Genomic DNA, 22,038 nt, shown 5'->3' on the forward strand with positions numbered 1-22,038 from the left:
TTTTTTCAAACTCGTTAAAAATGTCTAAAGTTGAACTATATACAGAGTTGGTGAAAATTATGGAAACAGCTTCATATTTTTCTTTTACAAGGTTAACTTTACAGCAGGTTTCATTGGGAATCCTATCAAACCTAGTCAAAACATCTTGTAAAAGGAGTATCAAGTTTCCATAATTTTTACCAACTCCGTATATCTGTCTTGTCTGTCTTGAAAGCGTATAATTTATAATAGGCAAGCACGTATACAAATAAGAAGCAAAATATAAAACTGTATGTATACACATCACCAGTGTATAATATGCTTTCATATGCTTTTCGGTGTGATCACTGAAAGTAGTAAATACGTTACATTATAATATTTGTATTCTTGTTTTATTATTTTATTAATTTTAAAGGGTACTATAATTCTATTTTATAAATACAAGAAAGTAGCCCTGAATTCATACATTAAAAAAATGCTTTCAGTATATTCTGGTTAAAATTCCAATATTAAAATATTTGGGAGAATTGATTCAAATTGACTTTGATTTCTTTAGAAATCATATTTGAAACGCAGTAATTCTAGTTTAAATTTCGAAATGTTTTATTTTTTATTTTAAACATTCAAATTTCATTTAGTTAACAGAAAAATATTGTGTTCAGCTCCATCCCATCCTTGAAAGGATTTTTTTTAATCATAATTTTCCTTTTCAATGGGCATTTTCAAATGTTTGAAAATATCAATTATTTTATAAAATAGAATTATAGTACCATTTGAAATTAATAAAAAAATAGAATATGAAAAAAACTTATAACAAAGGGTACTATAATTATATTTTATAAATACAAGAAAGTAGTCCTGAATTCATACATTTTAAGATCAATTATTATATTTGATAATAATAGAAACTTAAAATTATCATGTATTGCAGATAATAGCGCATCAGGGAAGCCAACAAAGACTGATTATTTTAAATAATGTAGTAAACTTATAACATGTATGGAATATACAAGTAACTTATCCATTGATTAATTTATTCTTTTAAGCACTATTAGAATAATAATTTATTAAAAAGTTTATCTTCTCGATAGTTTCCGTATACGGTAAATTTGTTAATCAGTTGTTGAATTTGTGAAAGTTTATTAAAGTTGAATATATGTTCTGTTAGTGAATGCTGTTTATTTTTAAAGTTGATAGCTCCATTTTTCAACATTCCCTTATGATGGTAATTAATGAGAAATTACATTTATTCAAATGCTAATGAATGAATAATTATTATTAAACGAAAATTCAAATTAATTGCTGTAAATTTTCATTTAAAATTTAATGAATTAAATTATTAATTCATTAGCATTTGAATAAATGCAATATCTCATTAGTTTCCATCTGTAGACTGGTTGGCCGCTATGGCTTCGTATAAAATGAGTGTTGCTATCCAGAGATTGTCAGTTTGTGTAAGGGTAAGCATTCCTGGCTAGCAATTAGGAGGTACCGAGTTCGATTCCCAGAATGGCAAATGATTTTTGGATAGTAGCTCATCGACTTTCCATCTAGCTGTTAACCCTGTTGTCAATATTTGTAGTAGCAGAAGTCTTCGGGGTGATTTACAGCATTTAATTTGGATTTTCGTTTAATAATTATCATTTTCTTATGAGTTAGTTATAACCGAAAGTGTGAAGTAACACAATATAATATAATAAATCGTCACAGCATAGGAATCATAAACAATAGATATCAAAGTATTTTAATTCTTAGGAACGCATTTATTCAAATAAAATAACATCAATCATGTTTTACAATTCAACAAAACAGTTTTGCTCGTGGCAAGAAGCGAACATCAATTAAAAAAAATATTCTCATAACCATTGAACACATCATAATAATTGTACAAATAAATGGAATTATGGAGGATTTTTCAACATTATTATGTAGGCTAGCGAGCATACTAGATATGATTAATACAGGCAGATAATAATCATGGCAGTGTATTATACCCCTGTATCACAAGTTCAACAAGCAAGCAACTTATTTTATATAAAGAGGAATACAAACTTTACAGTTAAGTCTTGAAATATTTCAATATAGGAAAAAGCTAGCAGACTAGATTAGTTATAGGAATACAGTTTATTGATTAAAAATAAATTACTCTATTTTCCATACATATATGCATACATTTCTTGGTTATTTGTACTGATTTCCAATAAATTAAATGATTGGCAATTCAATAACTAATTCGGATCAATTAAATTGGGTAATAATATAAATACTTTCAATTACCGTAAATAAAATGATAATCAATATGTTTAAATACCTTGTTTGACAAATTTTGGAGGAAAGTAGATATTTATCATGAATGAAATATTTTCAGTAAACACGAGGAGATAACACTCATGTATCGATCAAACGCCATTTTACTTTCAATATCCCTGAAAAATACAAGCAAAACATAAACAATATTTTAAGGGCTAATCGTACTTATTAAACTAATGGAAAAAGTTTTTAATAATTTTCCGGGAATTGCTTTGTTACAGGGACATATTAATGGTTGATATTTTTTTTTTAAATTTCACTAAATTAGTTATAAATTCAATTCTACCTTTTTCTATATGCAATTCTACCTATTGACAGTTTCGGGTCTGAAATAGTTGTGTTTGTGTAAGAACTTCGTATAACTTGCACAATAATATAGAATGAATTAAAATACATGTTAGTGATACAATGGATTGAAAAGATTTTAATGCTAATAGGCTACATTGTTAAAAAAGGAATAGCTAACATTAATTTTTGAGTAATAAACCAATAGGCCTATTCTGAGTTAGAAATCAAGAGCATTATTTGCCATAAGTCTTTTCGAAATACATGGAAATTGTACATTGTAATGTACAGGAGTATGTCTATTGCCCCCTGTGGGTGGCCGGGCGCCGGGTGCCCTAGAGGCAGTTTGGCGTCCCCTCTCTCAGCGGAAGGACCTACAAAGAGGCCAGGAGTGGAACTAACGTAGGTCACGATTTTGTGGGTGGAGAGGTCAAAACTCACCACTGCTCAAAGAAGGGCGGCCATTTAGGCAAAACTTCTTGGGAGAGGTGAGGCTTTTGACCCTGCGAAGTTTCGGAGGGGCAAAAAGAAAAAACCCAAGAGAACAGTGATAGGTGTAAAACCAGGCACAAATGTGGGTCAAGATACTGAGTCGAGGGTGGCCGGGCGCCCTAGAGGCAACTTGACCGCACCTTCCTCAGCGGAAGGACCTACAAAGAAGGCAAGGAGTGAAACTCACGTAGATCACTAGTACTAATCAGTGTGAAGAGACTGCCAAGCATATCACACTGGATTGCAACCAGGTGATGAATGGAATGTTAGTATAGGAAAAAACTCCTGGTTCTTGTAATAGGTTTGCCTAACTAACATACTACTTGGGAACACAATAAGCTTCGGTTGACTGTGGGGTTCTTTGAACCTTTGGAACCTTGAATCCGTCCCTTCAAAAACAATAAACAATGTTGTATATTAAATGAATAGGCTATGTAGACTATAAATTACATTCTTAGAAATAATTTTTTGCCAAAACATATAATTTTCAGAATTTAAAAAAACGAAAGTTTTGCAATTATATCAGCTACTATTCATTTAAAGTTAAAGTTCATTATTTTTGTCCTAATTACTCCAAGTGAAATGTGGATGGCTATAGAACTAACGCCCAGTTGCAGAGTCGTTACATAAAATCAAACATGTATTTTTTCTTTAAAGCTACTCTTCAATATAAATAAAAAATTAGAAATCTAAGTACTCATGTCACACTTGACAGGAAATTTTCAGAATTGCAAAGTTCAGAAATAAACAAACCAAGGATATTAAACAGAATAATTATGTGACAAACACCACAGGAACGTTGTTAACCTCAGATAGCGATATCAATGGAAGATAGCATGAGAATCACAACCACCTACTAAATGAAGAATTCGCACGGGAGCCACTACCTAGCCTACCTTCTGTGCATGGCCCTATAAGAGCAGTTGCATTGGAAGAGGTGAGGGCTGCCCGTGACAAAATGAAAAACGGCAAAGCAACAGGACCTGATGAAGTGCCTTCAGAACTCCACAAAATATGCAGAGAATCAAGTACATTGTGGCTTACAAACCTCTTCAACCATATACTTATAAAAGGTGAAATGCCTGATGAATGGAGCCAGAGCAACTTAGTTCCATTTTACAAGTACAAGGGCGATGTGGCAGACTGTGACAATTACCGTGCAATCAAGCTAACATCACATGCCCTAAAGATATGGAAAAGTGTGTTTTCTGGAAGACTCAAAGACTTAAATATGGTTACACCTAATCAATGCGGCTTCACTAGTGGGGTAGGCACAATAGATGCTATACACACCATAAAAATCTTTATGGAAAAATACAAAGCACTAAAAAAGACCTTCATTACTGAAGGTTTTTACTGGGTACTTTTACCGGGAGTGATCTGTGATGTAAAGATGCCCGTCCAGGTAAACGGGAACATGAATAAGAGAGCAATTAGGCCAGTTTTAATGTACGGATCTGAATGTTGGGCTAAGCGAAAGTCAGATGAACAACAAACCCATGTTACAGAGATGAAGATGCTCCGGTGGTCGGGAGGTGTAATTCTGAAAGACAAAGTCAGGAATGAACACCTATGAGGAACATTAATTTTTGGATAGTAGTTCTCATCGAATTTCCATCTAGCTGTTAACCCTGTTGTCAATGTCTGCAGTAGCAGAAGTCTTCGGGGTGATTTGCAGCATTTATTTAGGATTTTCGTGAAATAATAATTATATATTAATTAGCATTTGAATAAATGCATTCTCTATTTAATTCCATCTGTAACTGGTTGGCCGCTATGGCTTCGTATAAAATTAGCGCTGCTATTCAGAGATTGTCAGTTTGGTGTAAGGGTAAGCATTCCTGACTAGCAATTGGGAGGTACCGGGTTCGATTCCCGGGCTGGCAACTAATTTTTGGATAGTAGTTCTCATCGAATTTCCATCTAGCTGTTAACCCTGTTGTCAATGTCTGCAGTAGCAGAAGTCTTCGGGGTGATTTGCAGCATTTATTTAGGATTTTCGTTAAATAATAATTATATATTAATTAGCATTTGAATAAATGCATTCTCTATTTAATTCCATCAGGAACATTTAAAGTGGCAAATATAACCGTTAAGTTGAAGGAAAATCGTTTGCGTTGGTACGGGTACGTTATGAGACGTAAATGGGATCACATGACTAGACTAGTTATGGAAATTGAACAACCTAGGAGACGCCCTGGTGACCGCTGACAACCTGGATGGATACCATCTCCAAGGATATGAGGACGACGGAAATAGAGCCTGACTAAATTCAACAACACTCAGAATGACGGAAAAGGATTAGCAAAGGAAAAGGATTAGCAAAGGAAAAGGATTAGCAAAGGAAAATGATTATTAGGAGTGCCGACCCCAAGAGAAATGGGACATTGGTTGGGGAGAAGAATTATTTCAAAAATAAAGCAATTTATAACCATGTATTGAGAAATTTGAATTATGTTCAAAAAAGTATCAAAGTTATTTACATCTGTGAAGTTGGCCTCTCAATGGAAATGTTATAAATCGTTAGTTTAGGTTTGTTTTGACAAATGTGACGTTTGTTTAGGTTTCTGATTACAAAATTAGTTTCAAATTTTCCGTGCAAACTTCACACCAGCCCGGAAATTTTCATTAAATTAGTTGAAAATAGTCTATATCGTTACTTTAGGTTTGTTTTGACAAATTTGACGTTTGTTTAGATTTCTAAATACCTAATTTGGAAATTTCAAATTTTCCGGGCCAACTTCACACCAGCCCAGAATTTTCATAAAATTAGTTGAAAATAGTCTAGATCGTTAGTTTAGTGTTAGTTTAGGTTTGTTTTGACAAATTTGACTTTTGTTTGGGTTTAGATACCAAATTTGGAAGTTTCAATTTACGTCCTGGCCGCTTCACACCCCAGCCACAGACCAAAACTCAATGGAATAGGTTTAAAACTGTGTAGATCGTAAGTTTAGCCAAAGTTTAGATTTGTTTTGACAAATTTGAGGTTTGTTTAAGTTTCCAGATACCAGCTTCACACCCCAGCCACAGACCTCAATACTCAATGGAATGGGTTAAAAACTGTGTAGATCGTTAGTTTAGCTCGAGTTTAGATTTATTTTGACAAATTTTAGGTTCGTTTAGGTTTCTAGATACCAAATTTGGAAGTTTAAAATTTTCGTCCGGGCCACCATCACACCCCAGCCACAGACCACAATTCTCAATGGAATGGGATAAAAACTGTGTAGATCGTTAGTTTAGCTCGAGTTTAGATTTGTTTTGACAAATTTGAGGTTTGTTTAGGTTACTAGATACCAAATTTGAATGTTTCAAATTTTCGTCCGGGCCAACTTCACACCCCAGCTACAGACCGCAATTCTCAATGGAAAGGGTTAAAAACTGTGTAGATCTTTAGTTTACCTCAAGTTTAGATTTGTTTTGACAACTTTGAAGTTTGTTTAGGTTTCTAGATACCAAATTTTAAGTTTCAAATTTTCGTCCGGGCCAGCTTCACACCCCAGCCACAGACCACAATTCTTAATGGAATGGATTAAAAACAGTGTAGATCGATTGTTTTGACGAATTTGACAAAGTTCACTAGGCTATAATGTATATAGCTATAATTTCATAAAGTAAATTTCTCAATACAATAATCATTTAACGTTTATTGTATATTACATTACACATCAATATTTTATACCTGGTATAAAATTAATCAAAAGATTAAGATAGTAGTTTGTTTATTCTGTCTGAATTCATTGTGATTATGGTATAGGAACAAGTATTAGAGCGAGCATAGCTCCCTTCCACAGAGATGTCTTGATGTTCAATGTTTAGAATTGAAGTACTTCATTCTTATCTTTAAATAGTAAAGAAATATCAAAACATAATCTAGATTCACGAAGAGCTTAAATATAGTATAATTATGTAATATCAATAGAGTATTGATATTATATTTATGAATAAATTAATAGTAGCCCAATAAGTAATGAAAATGGTTGATTTGCTTTACATCTTATCTGCTAAACAGAATATTCTTAGTATTGTAGAATATCACTGGTATGGAATACTATAGCACTCCAAGAAGATCAGAATTTCAAACCATGAAAACTTTCTCAAATGTGAAAAACTCTTGCCAAATATGATAATAAATTCAAATTCAAAATTCAAAATGTTTTTATTGCCGTGAACAAATAGATGTATTGACAAAGTCATCAGGTAAACATATACATTATACATACATTTCACGTAGGTACTCAAAACAGAGAAATACTATCACAGCCAACAGTCCCGCGTACTTAGTATCTTCACAGTTATATACAGTCATATTTCTAATTGGCAATAACAATATTATAATAGAGGTCAAATATTAACATGAAATATCAGCTGCCAACATCTCCTCAATCGAATAAAAAGCCCTATTTTTGAATAGTTTGGAAATTGCGTACCTGAACGATCTAGAGTTTAAATCACGGATACTTTCAGGCAGTTTATTAAAAAATTTTATACCGATATATACATACATATTTTGTGTTTTGGAAAGTCGTACCCGTCCGGTATTTATTTGTTTACGCTCTCTTGTAAAGTGCTGATGTACATCGCATCTTAGATCGAATTGCCTCAGATTATCTTTGACAAATGTCAGAGCTTGCAGCATAAATATACAGGGCAGAGTCAATATGCCGTTATTTTTAAAGAATGGCCTGCAGGAATCCATTCTACCAAGATTAAAAATGGTTCGCAGAGCTCTTTTCTGACACAAAAATACGTCACTGGCACCACTTGAATTGCCCCACAATAGGGTGCCATACTGTAAATGAGAGTGGAAAAGAGCAAAATATGCCATCAACGTTAAACCAGCACTAGTATACAATTTCAACCTCTTCAATAAAAATATTACTCTGGATAGGCGACTGCAAAGAGCTTCAGTGTGGGTACTCCAAGTGAGTTTGGAATCAAGGTTAATCCCTAGTAGTTTTACTGATCTTTTTTCACAATTTCTACTCAAACCAAACAATATAGATTCTGTTTTGCTCTCGTTCACCATAAGCTTATTTGCAGAGAACCAAATATTGGCTCTGTTGGTCATAAATGTTGTGATCATTTTATTTATTGCAGAAGACTTATTTGAACACAGAAGCGTCGTGTCGTCTGCATAGAGAACAGTTTTATAAGGGATGTATGAGGGTAGATCATTCATATATACTATAAACAATAATAGCAGTAGCAATAAAACTACAACTAGAACATTTATAAGTAACTATACAAACTGTCAAATATACATTGGAGTATTACTTAACAAATTCAAAATTTATTGAATATGTGCCAATACATTGTTGATACAGGGCTGCCGTTTGCTATTCTAATGAATTGAACATCTTTCATAATCCATTACAGCATTTATTTGAAAATGAAGATTGTAAAGTTCACAAAGATGTTATGCATTATCGAATATTCATATACGGTAATAATACTAATTATTCAACATTAATAATCAGATAATACTATTTTTCAACATTTTTAATATATACATAGAGAAATAAATAAGATTTATACAAAAATATACAAAATTTTATCATTTTCAAATGGTACTAGAGTTGCTTATTGCATTAGTATCAGAAAAATGTGTTTCACTACCACCTAATATAATTAATGGTATTGTTTTAAATTCATGTCAACATTAATAATCAGATAATACTATTTTTAAAATTTGTATAAAAAATAGAATATATAGGAAAATAAATAAGATTTAAACAAAAATATAGGAAAATTAATAATTTTCAAAGGGTACTGGAGTTGCTTATTGCATTAGTATTAGAGAAATGTGTGTCACTACCACTTAATATATTATATATATATATTTATTCAGTATTGGAATACAAAGTAGTGAGGAACTAATAGTAAGTAGGATTCAGATTTAAGTAGTATTCTTTTTAAATAAGGTGATTTATAGGTAGAAAATAGTACCTCGGTTTAGTATCATTGTACTAGGTGATGCTTAGGGTAATAGACATAGTTTCGATTTTTTGGAATTTTTGTATTATCTGTTGTAGCATAAATTTGTATTAATTTGATATATATTATATAGTGAGGTAGCATTTTGTAAACCTTGAATATTGTTATATTATTGAAAATGTATGAAAAAATAATATGTAATGTTCCTGAATTTATGAATAAACTCCTCTGGATGTGTCGTCCAACATCCAGAGAAATTATTAATATAATTAATGGCATTAGCTTAAAATTCATGTCAACATAATTAATCAGATAAAACTATTTTTCAACATTTTGTAATATGTATATATAGAAAAATATATAATATTCATACAAAAATATGCAAGAGTAAAAAAATTCCGAAGTGTACTGGGGTTATTCATTGCATTATTATCAGAGAAATGTGTGTCACTACCACTTGATATAATTAATGGGATTAACTTGAATTCATGACAACATAATCAGATAATACTATTTTTTACATTTTTAATATGTACATATAGAAAAATAAATAAGATTTACCTATACAAGAATATACAAAAATATAATAATTTGGAAGGATGCTGGGGTTGTTCATTGCATTATTATCAGAGCAATTTGTGTCACTACCACTTAATATAATTAATGGTATTCACTTAAATTCATGTCAACATTAATAATCAGATAATATTATTTTTTACATTTGTAATATGTATGAACATAGAAAAATAAATAAGATTTATACAAAAATATACAAAAGTAAAATAATATCAAAGGGTGCTGGGGTTATTTATTGCGTTAGCATTAGAGAAATGTATGTCACTACCACTCACTCCCGAATTCAATACATTACTTTTTTATAAGTTTGATTTCCAATACAATGCACATAAAACATCTTTATAGTCTTTACCATGACCTTATCAAAACACATAAACGCATAAACTATTTTTAAGTTAGCTTACTGTACTGGCAAAGTCAAGGAGTACTTGAGTCAAAGAGAACTATGCTAAGACGAAAGTCTACCTAATAGCAAAGTGTAATAGACAAGATTAGAGAGTTATAATATATAATAGTTTGTATATTATTGATTATCACATCAAAGAAATTCTAATGATCAAAAAATACAATAGAACTTCGATAATTCGTAGTAGGGTAGTTCTTCCCCTGACAGAGTAATATATACCGTAACTTGAAACAGTGGGGTAAATTGAAACATTTGGAAATAATTATCTATTATTGCTTGGTACTGACAGCACTGCAATAGTTATTTGTGCAACTAGTGCGCAAAGTGACAGTTTGCTGCACCGAAAGAAACGTTTACGCCCGAGCCGTAGGCGAGGGCGGAATGGTTTCTTGAGTGCAGCAGAGGAACTTTGCGCACGTATTTCACATTAAGTTTTTCCTACAGTTACCATTGAATATGAAAAGTGGGTAATTATGGGTAAAATTGCCTGAAATGCATCAAATGTTTTTCTGTGTAATTTTATTATTGATAAAAACCTTGATCCTAAAATCCTAAAGTCCTCGTTGTCCTTGGTTATAATATATAATGAATAATAATTAGCGCGTTGTGCTTCGTTGCACCTCTGCTCACTATAGCAGCCCAGTCACTGTTACCAACTTCATTTTGATTTTGCTGCACTGTTGCTCCATATAACCTACCAAGTATTTTGCGTTGCCATGTTGCAAATCTGGAGTGCAGAAAAATTTTTCCCGCACTAGAGCGGAAAAGTGATTCTTTGCGTTCTGTAATCAGTGCAGCAATGGACACTTTTCAACGTAACTGTAGGAAAACGATATTTTGTAAGTAAGACCGCTTGGTGTACACTTTGTATGATTGACAATATCTTATGAAATTAATAATTAATATAAAAGGAAAGCATTCTTTATTTATTTCACAAAACCCCAGTGTTTTTTTTTTACTATTCCTGGCAAAATTCAAATTCAAATTCAAATTCAAATTCTTTATTTGCCATAATACAATACAATTTTTTCAAAACAAAAACACAATTAAAAACTTAATTTAAACATTAACATGAAATAAATAATAATTCTTCTCAAAATTAGCTTATAGGCGTTGCCAGCAAAACCAGAGGTTTGTGTGCTGCAACGAGTATCAATCTTAGAAATCTTAACTTACAAAATTAATAAACCATTTAATCGATATATCAATATTGAAAAAAAAAATAAATAAAATGAAAATAAATAATAAACAAAAGGAGTGCTTTATTACAGAGATGGCTATAGGAAAAAACACCTGAATTAAAACTAAAAATCTATATGGAGGTGACAAAAGATAAGGAGATCAATTATGAAAGAGGTGAGATTCATTAACAGATCTTATCCATTCAACTATATTTCTTATGGATGACTTAGTTATATGTTTTACTAGAAAGTGTTGAGGTACCAAGTTAATAAGTTTATTGCTGATGTAAGTGAATTGTCTTCGGCAAACAGTTAAGTCAGTTCTATTTATAATATAGTTCGGTTGCGCTCGGAAGTTGTATGACATCATGTATGGTTTAAATATATTTTTATATTTATTCAGGGAGAGTATTAAATTTTTTATATAGAGCTGCTTTACCGTTAGCACGGGGAACTCAACAAACAGAAGATTTGTTGGGTAGCTTCTGGGACGGCCAAGAGCGGCTTTTATTACATGTCTTTGCAATACGAGAATCTTGTTCATGTGCGTATCCAAGGCACCACCCCACACCCTGATTCCATACTGAAAAATGGACTGAGCATATGCCGAGTACACCAATTTCACTATATTCGCATCCCCGAGACCGCTCAATTTATGAAACTTGTATATGACATGTCTCAATCTTCTACACAGACTATCAATGTGAGCATTCCACTTCAGATGACAGTCGAACATAACGCCTAAATATTTAATTACATTCACTTTTTCTAACGAGCTGCAACCACAGTCCTCGTGCCTCACCCGTTGATATGCGTAATAGGCGCAGTCAGGGGAGTGAATTTTAATACCCGTATGTGACCCTTCCCGGGGGGCTGATCTCACTGAGGGTGAGAAGGCCATGTAAACGCTTTTCTTTGCATTTAGAGTTAATGAATGTTGATCCAGCCATGACTTCACAATAGCCAGACCCGATTCCGTCAATCGCTCCACCTGCCTCCAATCTGGTCCGGTGAAAACCAAGGCAGTATCATCGGCAAAAGATATAGTAGTACAGTTATTAATATTTATTTTTAAGAAATCATTAATGTATATCAAAAATAATATCGGTGAGAGGACTGTACCCTGGGGAAGGCCAAACCCAGTCAATATCATGAAACTTGTTTTTCCATTTAGAGTGAGTACCTGATATCTATTTTGCAAGTAGCTTTCAAATAATTTTAGAACTGTCCCTCTAAAACCTATACTTTCCAACTTATTCAGAAGGGACCTGTGAGGGATGGTATCATAGGCTTTTGCTAAATCCAGGAATACTGCTAAAGTTTTTTTGTTGCTCTGAAAGTTATCTGTAATTATCCTAACTAAATTTGTCATAGCATCCTCAGTTGATTTGCCCTCTTGGAAACCGAATTGATTCTCAGCTAAAAATTTATATTTATTAAGGTATTCTATCAATCGTCGTTTTATAAGTTTTTCAAATATTTTAGATAGATTGCTTATCAAACTGATTGGGCGATAGTTTTCGGGAGCCTTTCTGTCACCTGATTTGAATAGAGGAACTATTTTTGCTATCTTGAAATGAGAAGGAAAATCTGATGTTATTCATGATAAATCTGATGTTGTTCATGATGAATGTGATGATTCTTTGAATCAAAGTGATAAACTGACAAATGATCTCATTGATAATGAATTTATATTAGTCACACTAATTGATGATGCAAATATAAAAAAATTATACATTTTTTGTGCAATAGATTACAAAGTTTTTCTAAAAATTGAGTATATTGAACAAATATTATTCTGTAACTGATATAAATAAATAACTAATATTCTGTTTCACGTTACCTCCTACACCTCTAGCTACATGAAAACTATTCATTTGTATGCGTGTTTCAAGTTACCTTATATGCTGATAAAATAATTTTTCCCCTCCACTGGTTTTTCCTTCAATTCATCATCACCTACTTCTTGTAACTCAGCCTCTACAGTTTCTTCCTCAACCAGTACTTTTTCAGCTTCACCCATTTCTTCCTCAAACAGTATTTTCTGTAATACAACACCACTCATTTTCTCCAATTATTCTTCCTCTTCAATGATGGGGTGTTGCATTTTCTTTGGTGCTCCTGCAATTTTGCATGAGCCTTCTATATGTTTGATGTGGGTTGTCACAAATCGGTCAAGCCTCATGGGTTTTGCTGACCCGTCAAGAGCTCGTCTCTTCAAATCTGCAAAATCACTTTCCACTGGGGCTGAGGATGCTGTGAGGTGTGGCGATTGATACGAAGTCTGCATTACTGCAGTCCACAAAAGAAAATCATTTACTATTTTTTTCATTTTCCCCAAATCAGGGCAGTAATAGGGGTTTAATCTGCCATCACTTTCAAGAGAATTCTTTCCTCTACTAGTCCGTAGATTCTTCTCATCCAAAAACCCATTATGAGTTACTTGTTTCGACTTCATTACAAACAATATCTTCCTCATCGTCATGAGTACTCTCAATTTCATTGAATTCAAATATTTGACTCCCTCTGATTCTGGATATTAAAAATTCAAGACTTTCTTGAACTGGTATGAGCTCGTCTCCATCCTCATTGGAAACTTCACTCTCATTTGGTGGAAATGCCAGCGTCAATGTATGAATGAGTACTTCCACAAAGTCTTCTAAAGAGGTGGTTCTTATTATGATGCCAATACACCTCAAATAAAATTCTCTTAAGCGTTTTCTCTCTCCACTTAACCAGATCTTCCAATTTCTGGCAGCATTCAGATAGTGTGCTACATCAAGTCTGATGTAACATGGTTGGAGAAATGATCCTTCTTTGATGAGAAAAGAGAAGCTTTTTTGTAAATAGTCATGTGTGTCACATGATCGGTCAAATGATCTCGCAACCGCACTTTTCAGTGCTGCAGAGTTGTCGATGTTCACCTCTCGAGGGCAAGGAGCCCCTCTCCTTTCCCATTCGTTGATCCAATAGAAGATCGTATTGGAGTCTTGTTTTTCGGATTTCATTTGATTCACTGGTATTTGAAACCCACCAGCATTCAACACCATCTCGTATAAAAACAAGTGACCTGACAGCTCATTTGGTCGTCTAATTTTTTTTTATTATTGAGCCTGTAGCATCCAGTGAAAGGACAACATAGGTGCTTTTTGAAAATGATTTGTACAACAGCATCTGTGCTGGAGTAAAGTAGTGGACGAAGACTTTGTCTAATCCTATGTCATGGATGATTCCAGCATAGGGTTGAGTATGCTTCATCACATCCAGGCTGATTAATGTATCAACCCCTGGGAGTATTTCAAGGGCTGCATCTCGTTGCTCCTGCTTGGCTTTCCTCAAAACAGAAGAATAGATGAGGTGGCTCTACATCCCCTTGATCCATCAACTTATTGGCTGTAATTTTCCTGTGAGTGGATGCAGAGGTTTTTTCAAATGTAATCCCCCTATTATTTCCCTTTTCTTGCCAGAAAGATGAATTTTACTTTTATGTGGCACATTTCTTGTGTCATTGCAGCGCCACTCCATTTGCGTGTGCTCCCCTTGCAGTGGTTCACTGTGAATTTTCCCTTCTGCTATTCCTCCACACTCTCTACAAAAAGGCTATTATTCTGATGAAACAATCAGCGCTGCCATCTTTCGAATAAACTCTTGCCCTCTTAAACGTATATGGGCATGAATTCTATGTTGATCCCACAGCAAATCTACTATTGTGTGTGTCCAGTCATGAGGTGGTAGTCGATTCTCAATGCCCTTCTTTCTTTTTTTGTATAGGTTTTATTGCATTCCAGATGTTGCTATCAACTAAGACATAAAAAGTCTTTTGTGGACGTATCACATTATCCTAACGATTTTTAATGACATCATTACTAGTGAATAACCCAACACTTGATGAGTCTGGACTGGGAGATATTTCTACAGTTGGTGGTGGAGAGGTTACATTTAAACATCCAAATTTGGTATCTAGAAAACTAAACAAACCTCAAATTTGTCAAAACAAATCTAAAATTAAGCTAAACTAATGATCTACACAGTTTTCAACCCATTCCATTGAGAATTATTGTGGTCTGTGGCTGGGGTGTGAAGTTGGGCCGGACGAAAATTTGAAACATCCAAATTTGGTATCTAGAAACCTAAACAAACGTCAAATTTGTCTAATCAAACTTAAACTAACACTAAACTAACGATCTACACTATTCTCAACTAATTTAATGAAAATTTCCGGGCTGGTGTGAAGTTGGCCCGGAAAATTTGAAACTTCCAAATTAGATATTTAGAAATATAAACAAACGTCAAATTTGTCAAAACAAACCTAAACTAACGATATAGACTATTTTCAACTAATTTCATGAAAATTTCCGGGATGGTGTGAAGTTTGCCCGAAAAATTTGAAACTTCTAATTTTGTAATCAGAAACCTGAACAGACATCAAATTTGTCAAAACAAACCTAAACTAACGATTTATAACATTTTCATTGAGAGGGCTGACATCATCCGGTCCAACTTCACAGACGTGGAAAAATGTATCCTCTCAGATTCCCTCTAAACTATTTACATGGATAAATCACTATTAAAAAGTTATACCCAATTGAAGTACCCATTTTTCCATAATAATTCAACATAATCAATAGCCTCTGAATAAATATGATAGACACAATGTTTTTTAATTTGAATTTTGGACAATTTAATTCTATAGGAGCTAAGTTGTTCTAATCTAATTCATCTTCAACTTTTTGTATTTAATTATTAATTTATTAGATTTTTTATTTTATATTTCAGTAGTTAATTAGATTAATTTCAAGAATCTGCTACATCAAATTTATTTTGTTCAACACTAATTGAAGACCAAGCAATTATTGAAATGGTTCAGATTTTCAAAAATAAACCTTCTATTCATAATGAGCTAGAATTCAGTTTGTCTGAAGTTGAAACAAATTTTATTATTAAACGAAAATCTCAATTAAATGCTGTAAATCACCCCGAAGACTTCTGCTACTGCAAATATTGACATTTTCCATATTGACATTGAGATTTTTGTTTAATAATAATTGTTTATTTATTAGCATTTGAAAAAATGCAACTTCCACTTTGTTTCTATCTTGAGACAAATATATTTAAGCAATGGTTGAAAAAATGTCATTTTTCCTTTTCTCAATAATGAATATTAATGTATCTCTCAAAACGTTGAAAAAACAATGAAGGGGATGGGTGAGTGGAGGTTAACTAGAGAGCTTCTATAAAAATTTCCCTGATTCAAAGCAAAAAGATACGAATCAAGTTTACTCACTTCAAGGCGTCCATTTCCAAAGCACATGACGTGTAAGCGGATAGAAAAGCATTCAAATCAGTCTGCGTTAGGCCACTCTGACGCCATGGTTCAATGAACCGTTCTATCAGGTCCACAAACAGCGATCTGCAACATACGTTTTCATCAGACATTTTACACTGAGTTAATTTATTTCCTATAAGCGATATCTTATTCAATGGTTCTAAGCTGAGCTGGTGTAAACACAAACCTATTTGCGTATGATTATTTTCAAAGGGTGTGACCAGACTCAATTGGTTAGAGTTAGAGCATGTAGACTTGCTCTATATATTTGAAACTTACTCACTTCAAACAACCAATCCTTCAATCTACCTCATTATTTAGGCTACTAGTAAGCCTACCATTTAATTTAATTTATTAACTAGTTCATTATTCAAGACATAATCTTTTTTTTTTTTGAAAAAGTGAGAATCCATAGTGAAATTTGAAGATTCTATTCTTACCTCAATTCTCTGGTATGATTCAAATTTGCACCAATGTATACAATAGCTCTGGAATAGGTCCTAAAATTGGATTCAAGCTCGACAAAAGTACGTTCCAAAAGCTTGGGTTTCAAACGTTGGCACACCAAACTGAAAAATATAATTTTTGAAATTAAAAAGTTGTATGAAGTTTTATCTATTGATGATGTAAGATTTCACAAAAAACAAATGATGACTCTGGCTCATATATAAGACTTTTCTCTTGTTAATCGAAAGAGAAATTAATTCAGATTAAGGGCCAAACCACATGAAACGTTTTACAGGTGTTTTTGCACTGGCGGCGGACAATTGGGATGGGATGGCATTCGGGAATCAGCTGATTATCATCCAATCGGAGAGCTTCCTGCCCAGCCGACTCGTCCGGCGCCAGTGCAAAAACACCTGTAATAACGGTTCATGTGGCTTGGCCCTTAATCTGAATTAATTTCTCTTTCGATTAACAAGCTCAACTAGGATTGCTGATCAACTGAAGTGAAACAGATTGTCAGATTCATTATATTGTACTGCTAAATATGGTAAAAATAGGAGACAATAAGTTCAATAAATTAACATGGAATTTTCATTAGGCACATATTTCCAAAACACTAAAATTAAATTATTACAGTAATTTTACTGTACCATTTGGTTATGCAGTTCTATTTTTCTTATAAAAATCTATTGTAATTTGCTTTAATGATGGATATATTAATAAGAATTACTACTCTCAAATGAAATTATCTGTTTAAAAAAGTCAGACATCAGGAAACTTTTCGGCGGTGACATGAAAAGGTACAAAGTTAATGTTTTCATTATTTAAAACCCAAATTAAATAATTTTAATTCAAGAAGAGCAGGTATGAAAAAAGGTTCTACACAATGGGTGAAAATGACAAATTACGAAATTATATGGATATCATCATTGAAGTTGAAAATTCGTTGCAAATAATATTGGCTCCACTGGTTTCGAACCGCGGAACTTTGCTTCCACAATCACATGCACTCTATCTGCGCCATTAAGGGTCAGCCCGTATAAAGCGTTATTTATGGCGCCTACCCAATTGGAGAGATTTTAATGCAAAATTTCAAGTCAATCAGTTTGGTAGTTCAGGACGAGATGTGAAACGTGTCAAACATGTATTTCATATTCGGACATGTATAAGCTATTTATTTGTTTATTAGTAATAATAATGATAAAAAGAGAAGATGAGGAATAATCAACTAATAAATTGCACTATATTTTCAAGTATCCAACTTACGAAGGAATAATGTGAGCATGGATATGTGATTCATTATTTGAACGGGAAAGAAATTTTCGATTTAATTGGAAGGGAGGCTGTTCTTGATTCTTGTTACATTAGATAACATGTCATTTTACAAATATTATAACAGTTTTTACAATCTCTTCAAGTTTGTTTTATTTTCAACACAACTTACTTTCACTATTGAAAACTTTATTTTCAACAAGACTCTTCAGTTCTCTGAGATCTGACAGAAATTCCTCATAGATTTTATAAGAACTTTAAATATTATAAGAAATTGTACAATGTACATACTGTTTGAGTTCTTTCTCCTTTTCAACAAGACTCTTCAGCTCTCTGAGATCGGACAGAAACTCCTTATCAATTTCGGTGTCATCATAGTCAATGGTGCTTTCACGGTAGGTCCACGACTGCATGATGGCAGTTGCACAGTGATAGAAGTCGGAGAACGTAAGATGATTGAGTTTCCTTTTGCCAGTCTCAAATCTGATACAAGACATGAACACAATGACCGCATAGCGTTTGGCCAATTCGTCAGGCAGTAGAAACAGATTTCGAATGTTCTGCACAACAGAGCCCTGCATTTCTTCGACTGTTTTGAAGACCCGTTTCACGTTGTCAAACTGGCGTCTGCATGATTTGAGAGACACATTTGTCTTTTCTGAGACCTCGTCGAGGTCTTTACGATGCCTGGACGAAAGTTTCTTGCCAATGAACTCTCTGATGACAGGGTCGTCAAACTCGTAGTACTTTTCGATGAGCAGCTGTTTGGTTTGCGGCTCTATCTGGAAGGAAAGCTGTTCGGCGAGCTTGGGTGGGTTGTGCAGGAGGCGCTCGAGCAGACTGTAGGTGCGGTAGTGGTCCAACACGTCCGAAGCCACCAGCTCCAGGGTGGTGCCTGGCTGGTGGGCCGCACTCTGCTCGTACAGAACCGTCCCGGCTTCAGCCGCTGCAAACAATTCAAACAATATTATATTCGCAATTATTTAATCAACCATTTACACACACAAGATACATTACAATTAAATTTGTAAGGTACAAATTAATGTACAATTAGTACCGATCTTCTCTATTCTCAATTCCAATGTAACTTGAATTCCATTTAATCTATTCTTCAACAATAGAACCTCACTAATTTAGCAATAAAAACAAACCTGATAGAACTAATTCGTGTCGAGAAGGTGTTTGGTGCTGTGCAGTTTCTATTCGGTACCGAGTTCAAAGTGAATTACCGTTTCACACGTTCTCGGTTTTACTCTCAACCGTGCAGAGTAATCTGAATTGCGAGATACACATCAATATAACCTACTAAATGGTGGAATATCTAAAGGCCTATTTCTGTTCAACAGATTGAATTCATTGTTAACTGTGATGTTTTGCTCACAGTGTACCATGCTTGAGCCGTGTCCACACTCAACAACTGTTCGACATACATTTGTTTTTTATGGCAATAAATTTTGATTTGATTGATTTGGTATGTTCGGCAAACATGTTTGTTGAGGAGCTCAGCGGCAAACATTTAAAAAAGTTTGGACAATCATTGTTTGTCAAACAAAAAATTACTGTTTTCCATTTTCAGAATTGACAGCTGTTTTTCAGCTGTAAATCATAAAAACCTGTTCTTCCCACTTCAAATATTTTGTTTGGTGACGCGTCCACACTGACATACATTGTTTGTCAAACATAATAAAATTTGCCCAAATTTTTTCAACAAACATGTTTGTCGAACATTTGTTCAGTGTGGGCACGGCTTTATATACATAGTCATCGGTCTTATGGCATTGTTGCATGGGGCAATGACACTAATGTGAAGAGGTTGTTTATTTTACAGAAAAGAACTGTAAGGATAATTATTGCTCATGTTCATAGCCACTAGCCAGGCACATTGTAAACCACTTTTTAAGCACTTGAAAATATTGACTTTGCCTGCTGTTTATGCGTTTGAATATATTCTATATATCAAGAAAAACCTGTCTTGTATTCCAGTTAATAGCTCTGTTCATACTCATTATACTAGGGATCCTTCGCCACTGAGAGTTAACAGTATAATTATTTTTACAATTTTAATGAGTTTTGAAAAATATGGCATAAGGAAGAATTGTTAATGAATGTATGATATTATTTTGTTAGCCAATGCTGTTATTCACTACATTTTGTTTGTATTCGAATTTGTTATGCATTTTCTGTAGTATTGCAAAAATAAAATTTATTTGAATTTGAATACTGTATTTATAAATAAATTAGCTTGATTATTCAGCGATTAAGTATATAAACATTAAAAAACTAATTTCTGATAATTATTAACTTGCTTTTCTTAAATTAAGAAACCCAACTAAAACGTTTGTAATGCCCCCAGTAATTGACCGCCGCCTGTGTACTCCCGGAATTTCAAAGATAAAACGCAGAGCTCGGAACGTCTGACCATTCTCTGCACGTATCCTGACTCTTGAACATAACTCAACATGACAGTGAGAGAAATTTATTCTATAATTTTAGAGATGATTTCATGATAGGAAAAAAGTATAGGACATAGGTTTTAATGGCTGAAGCCTTCAATAGAAAGTAGAAGACCCCTATTACAATAGGACATAAGGCGGGGTCGCGTTTGAAGGAAGACGTAGCAATAATGATGTGGCAAGGCGACAACACCAGCCGCCCAGTGAAATTAAAGCAATACATGCAACTCACTAGGAAGTAGGAAACTCGTTATTGGCAACCTAGCCTTACATTTTTCAGAATTCAAGTATTCATAACCTCAAAAGTATAGGTTGAACCTATAAACATACATTTATATAAAACAAATCTAATTAATCTCAAATTTTTCATATTTAAATATTTTTTATACTTTTCTATTAACTGACAATTATTTTTATTTTATTTTTCCATTTGTAGGTCCAATTTGAATTTAAATTTGAACATGAGTAACATTTTACAAAACTTGAAAAAGTTTACATAGGTAGGTGGATTGACTTGACTTCAAGTTTGCCAAATACATTCTGTACAAAACTTGAATTCAAGAAAACTTGACTAATGTCCCTTAAGAATACGTACCTACAAAATAGATTGCTAACGTTTCCAGATGCTTTACTTACATGAACATCCATCAACCCATAGTTGATAAACTTCTGGATCAACCAAGGTGTAATTACTTATGAAAACTTCAACTTCTGCACCAGAAATCATATTATTTACACTCATTTAGAGACTTCTTTTTTTACTCTAAAAGTGTCACCTGCCTTTTTAATGTGATAGCACCACTAAAGACTAATTGTGTATCTTATTCAAGATCCATGTACCAATGTACAGTATAAGTTTTCTAGAGTAGGCCTACAGTAATAATTGTAATACTGATATAAGACTATTTTTATTCAATTCAATACTCAGGATTAGAATTGGAATAAGCTTTAAACCACATAAATACTAGATATTACATGTAATGATTGAGCAATGATTATAATTATATTATTTTGAAAACTAGAGCAGGACAACGAAATGTTCTAGGTTAGCTTAGTTTGCTTCTTTATTGTATGTTTGTTTATGTTAATAGGTTATTGTTGACCTTAAGGTGCGTTTTCGTTTGTGCGAAAACTTCCGACGTGGACCACGACCAGCAGCTTCTCTTTGTCACAGATACAGAGTAACGGCCAGCAACGATCACAGTTATCACATAGTTACTCAAAAGTATTCTTTGAGTATCTATAGTGAGGTCCACGTTATAATGGCAGTGTGTGATTTACAATGGTGTTGCTATCCTAGTGTATCACTCAACAAAGCAGATGGCTTTATCCCTTTCACGCATTGCAAGGTTGCCACAATCAACAATGTAGAAATTC

At 33.4% G+C, this 22,038-nt stretch overlaps 1 protein-coding gene across 1 annotated transcript; it reads right to left on the minus strand.

Moving 5' to 3' along the window:
* Positions 1–1,719: 1,719 nt before the first annotated feature.
* Positions 1,720–21,814, minus strand: LOC111057687 (acidic fibroblast growth factor intracellular-binding protein). The gene is made up of 5 exons (XM_022345145.2): positions 21,298–21,814; positions 18,500–19,154; positions 16,930–17,058; positions 16,448–16,573; positions 1,720–2,405 (listed from the first exon to the last, which is right to left on the minus strand). Exons 1-5 carry the CDS (start codon positions 21,401–21,403, stop codon positions 2,327–2,329), a joined length of 1,095 nt encoding a protein of 364 aa, XP_022200837.2. The 5' UTR covers positions 21,404–21,814; the 3' UTR covers positions 1,720–2,326.
* Between the last annotated feature and the right edge of the window lie 224 nt (positions 21,815–22,038).

This window comes from Nilaparvata lugens, chromosome 2 (genome assembly GCF_014356525.2).
Source record: "Nilaparvata lugens isolate BPH chromosome 2, ASM1435652v1, whole genome shotgun sequence".
Taxonomy (NCBI): domain Eukaryota; kingdom Metazoa; phylum Arthropoda; class Insecta; order Hemiptera; family Delphacidae; genus Nilaparvata; species Nilaparvata lugens.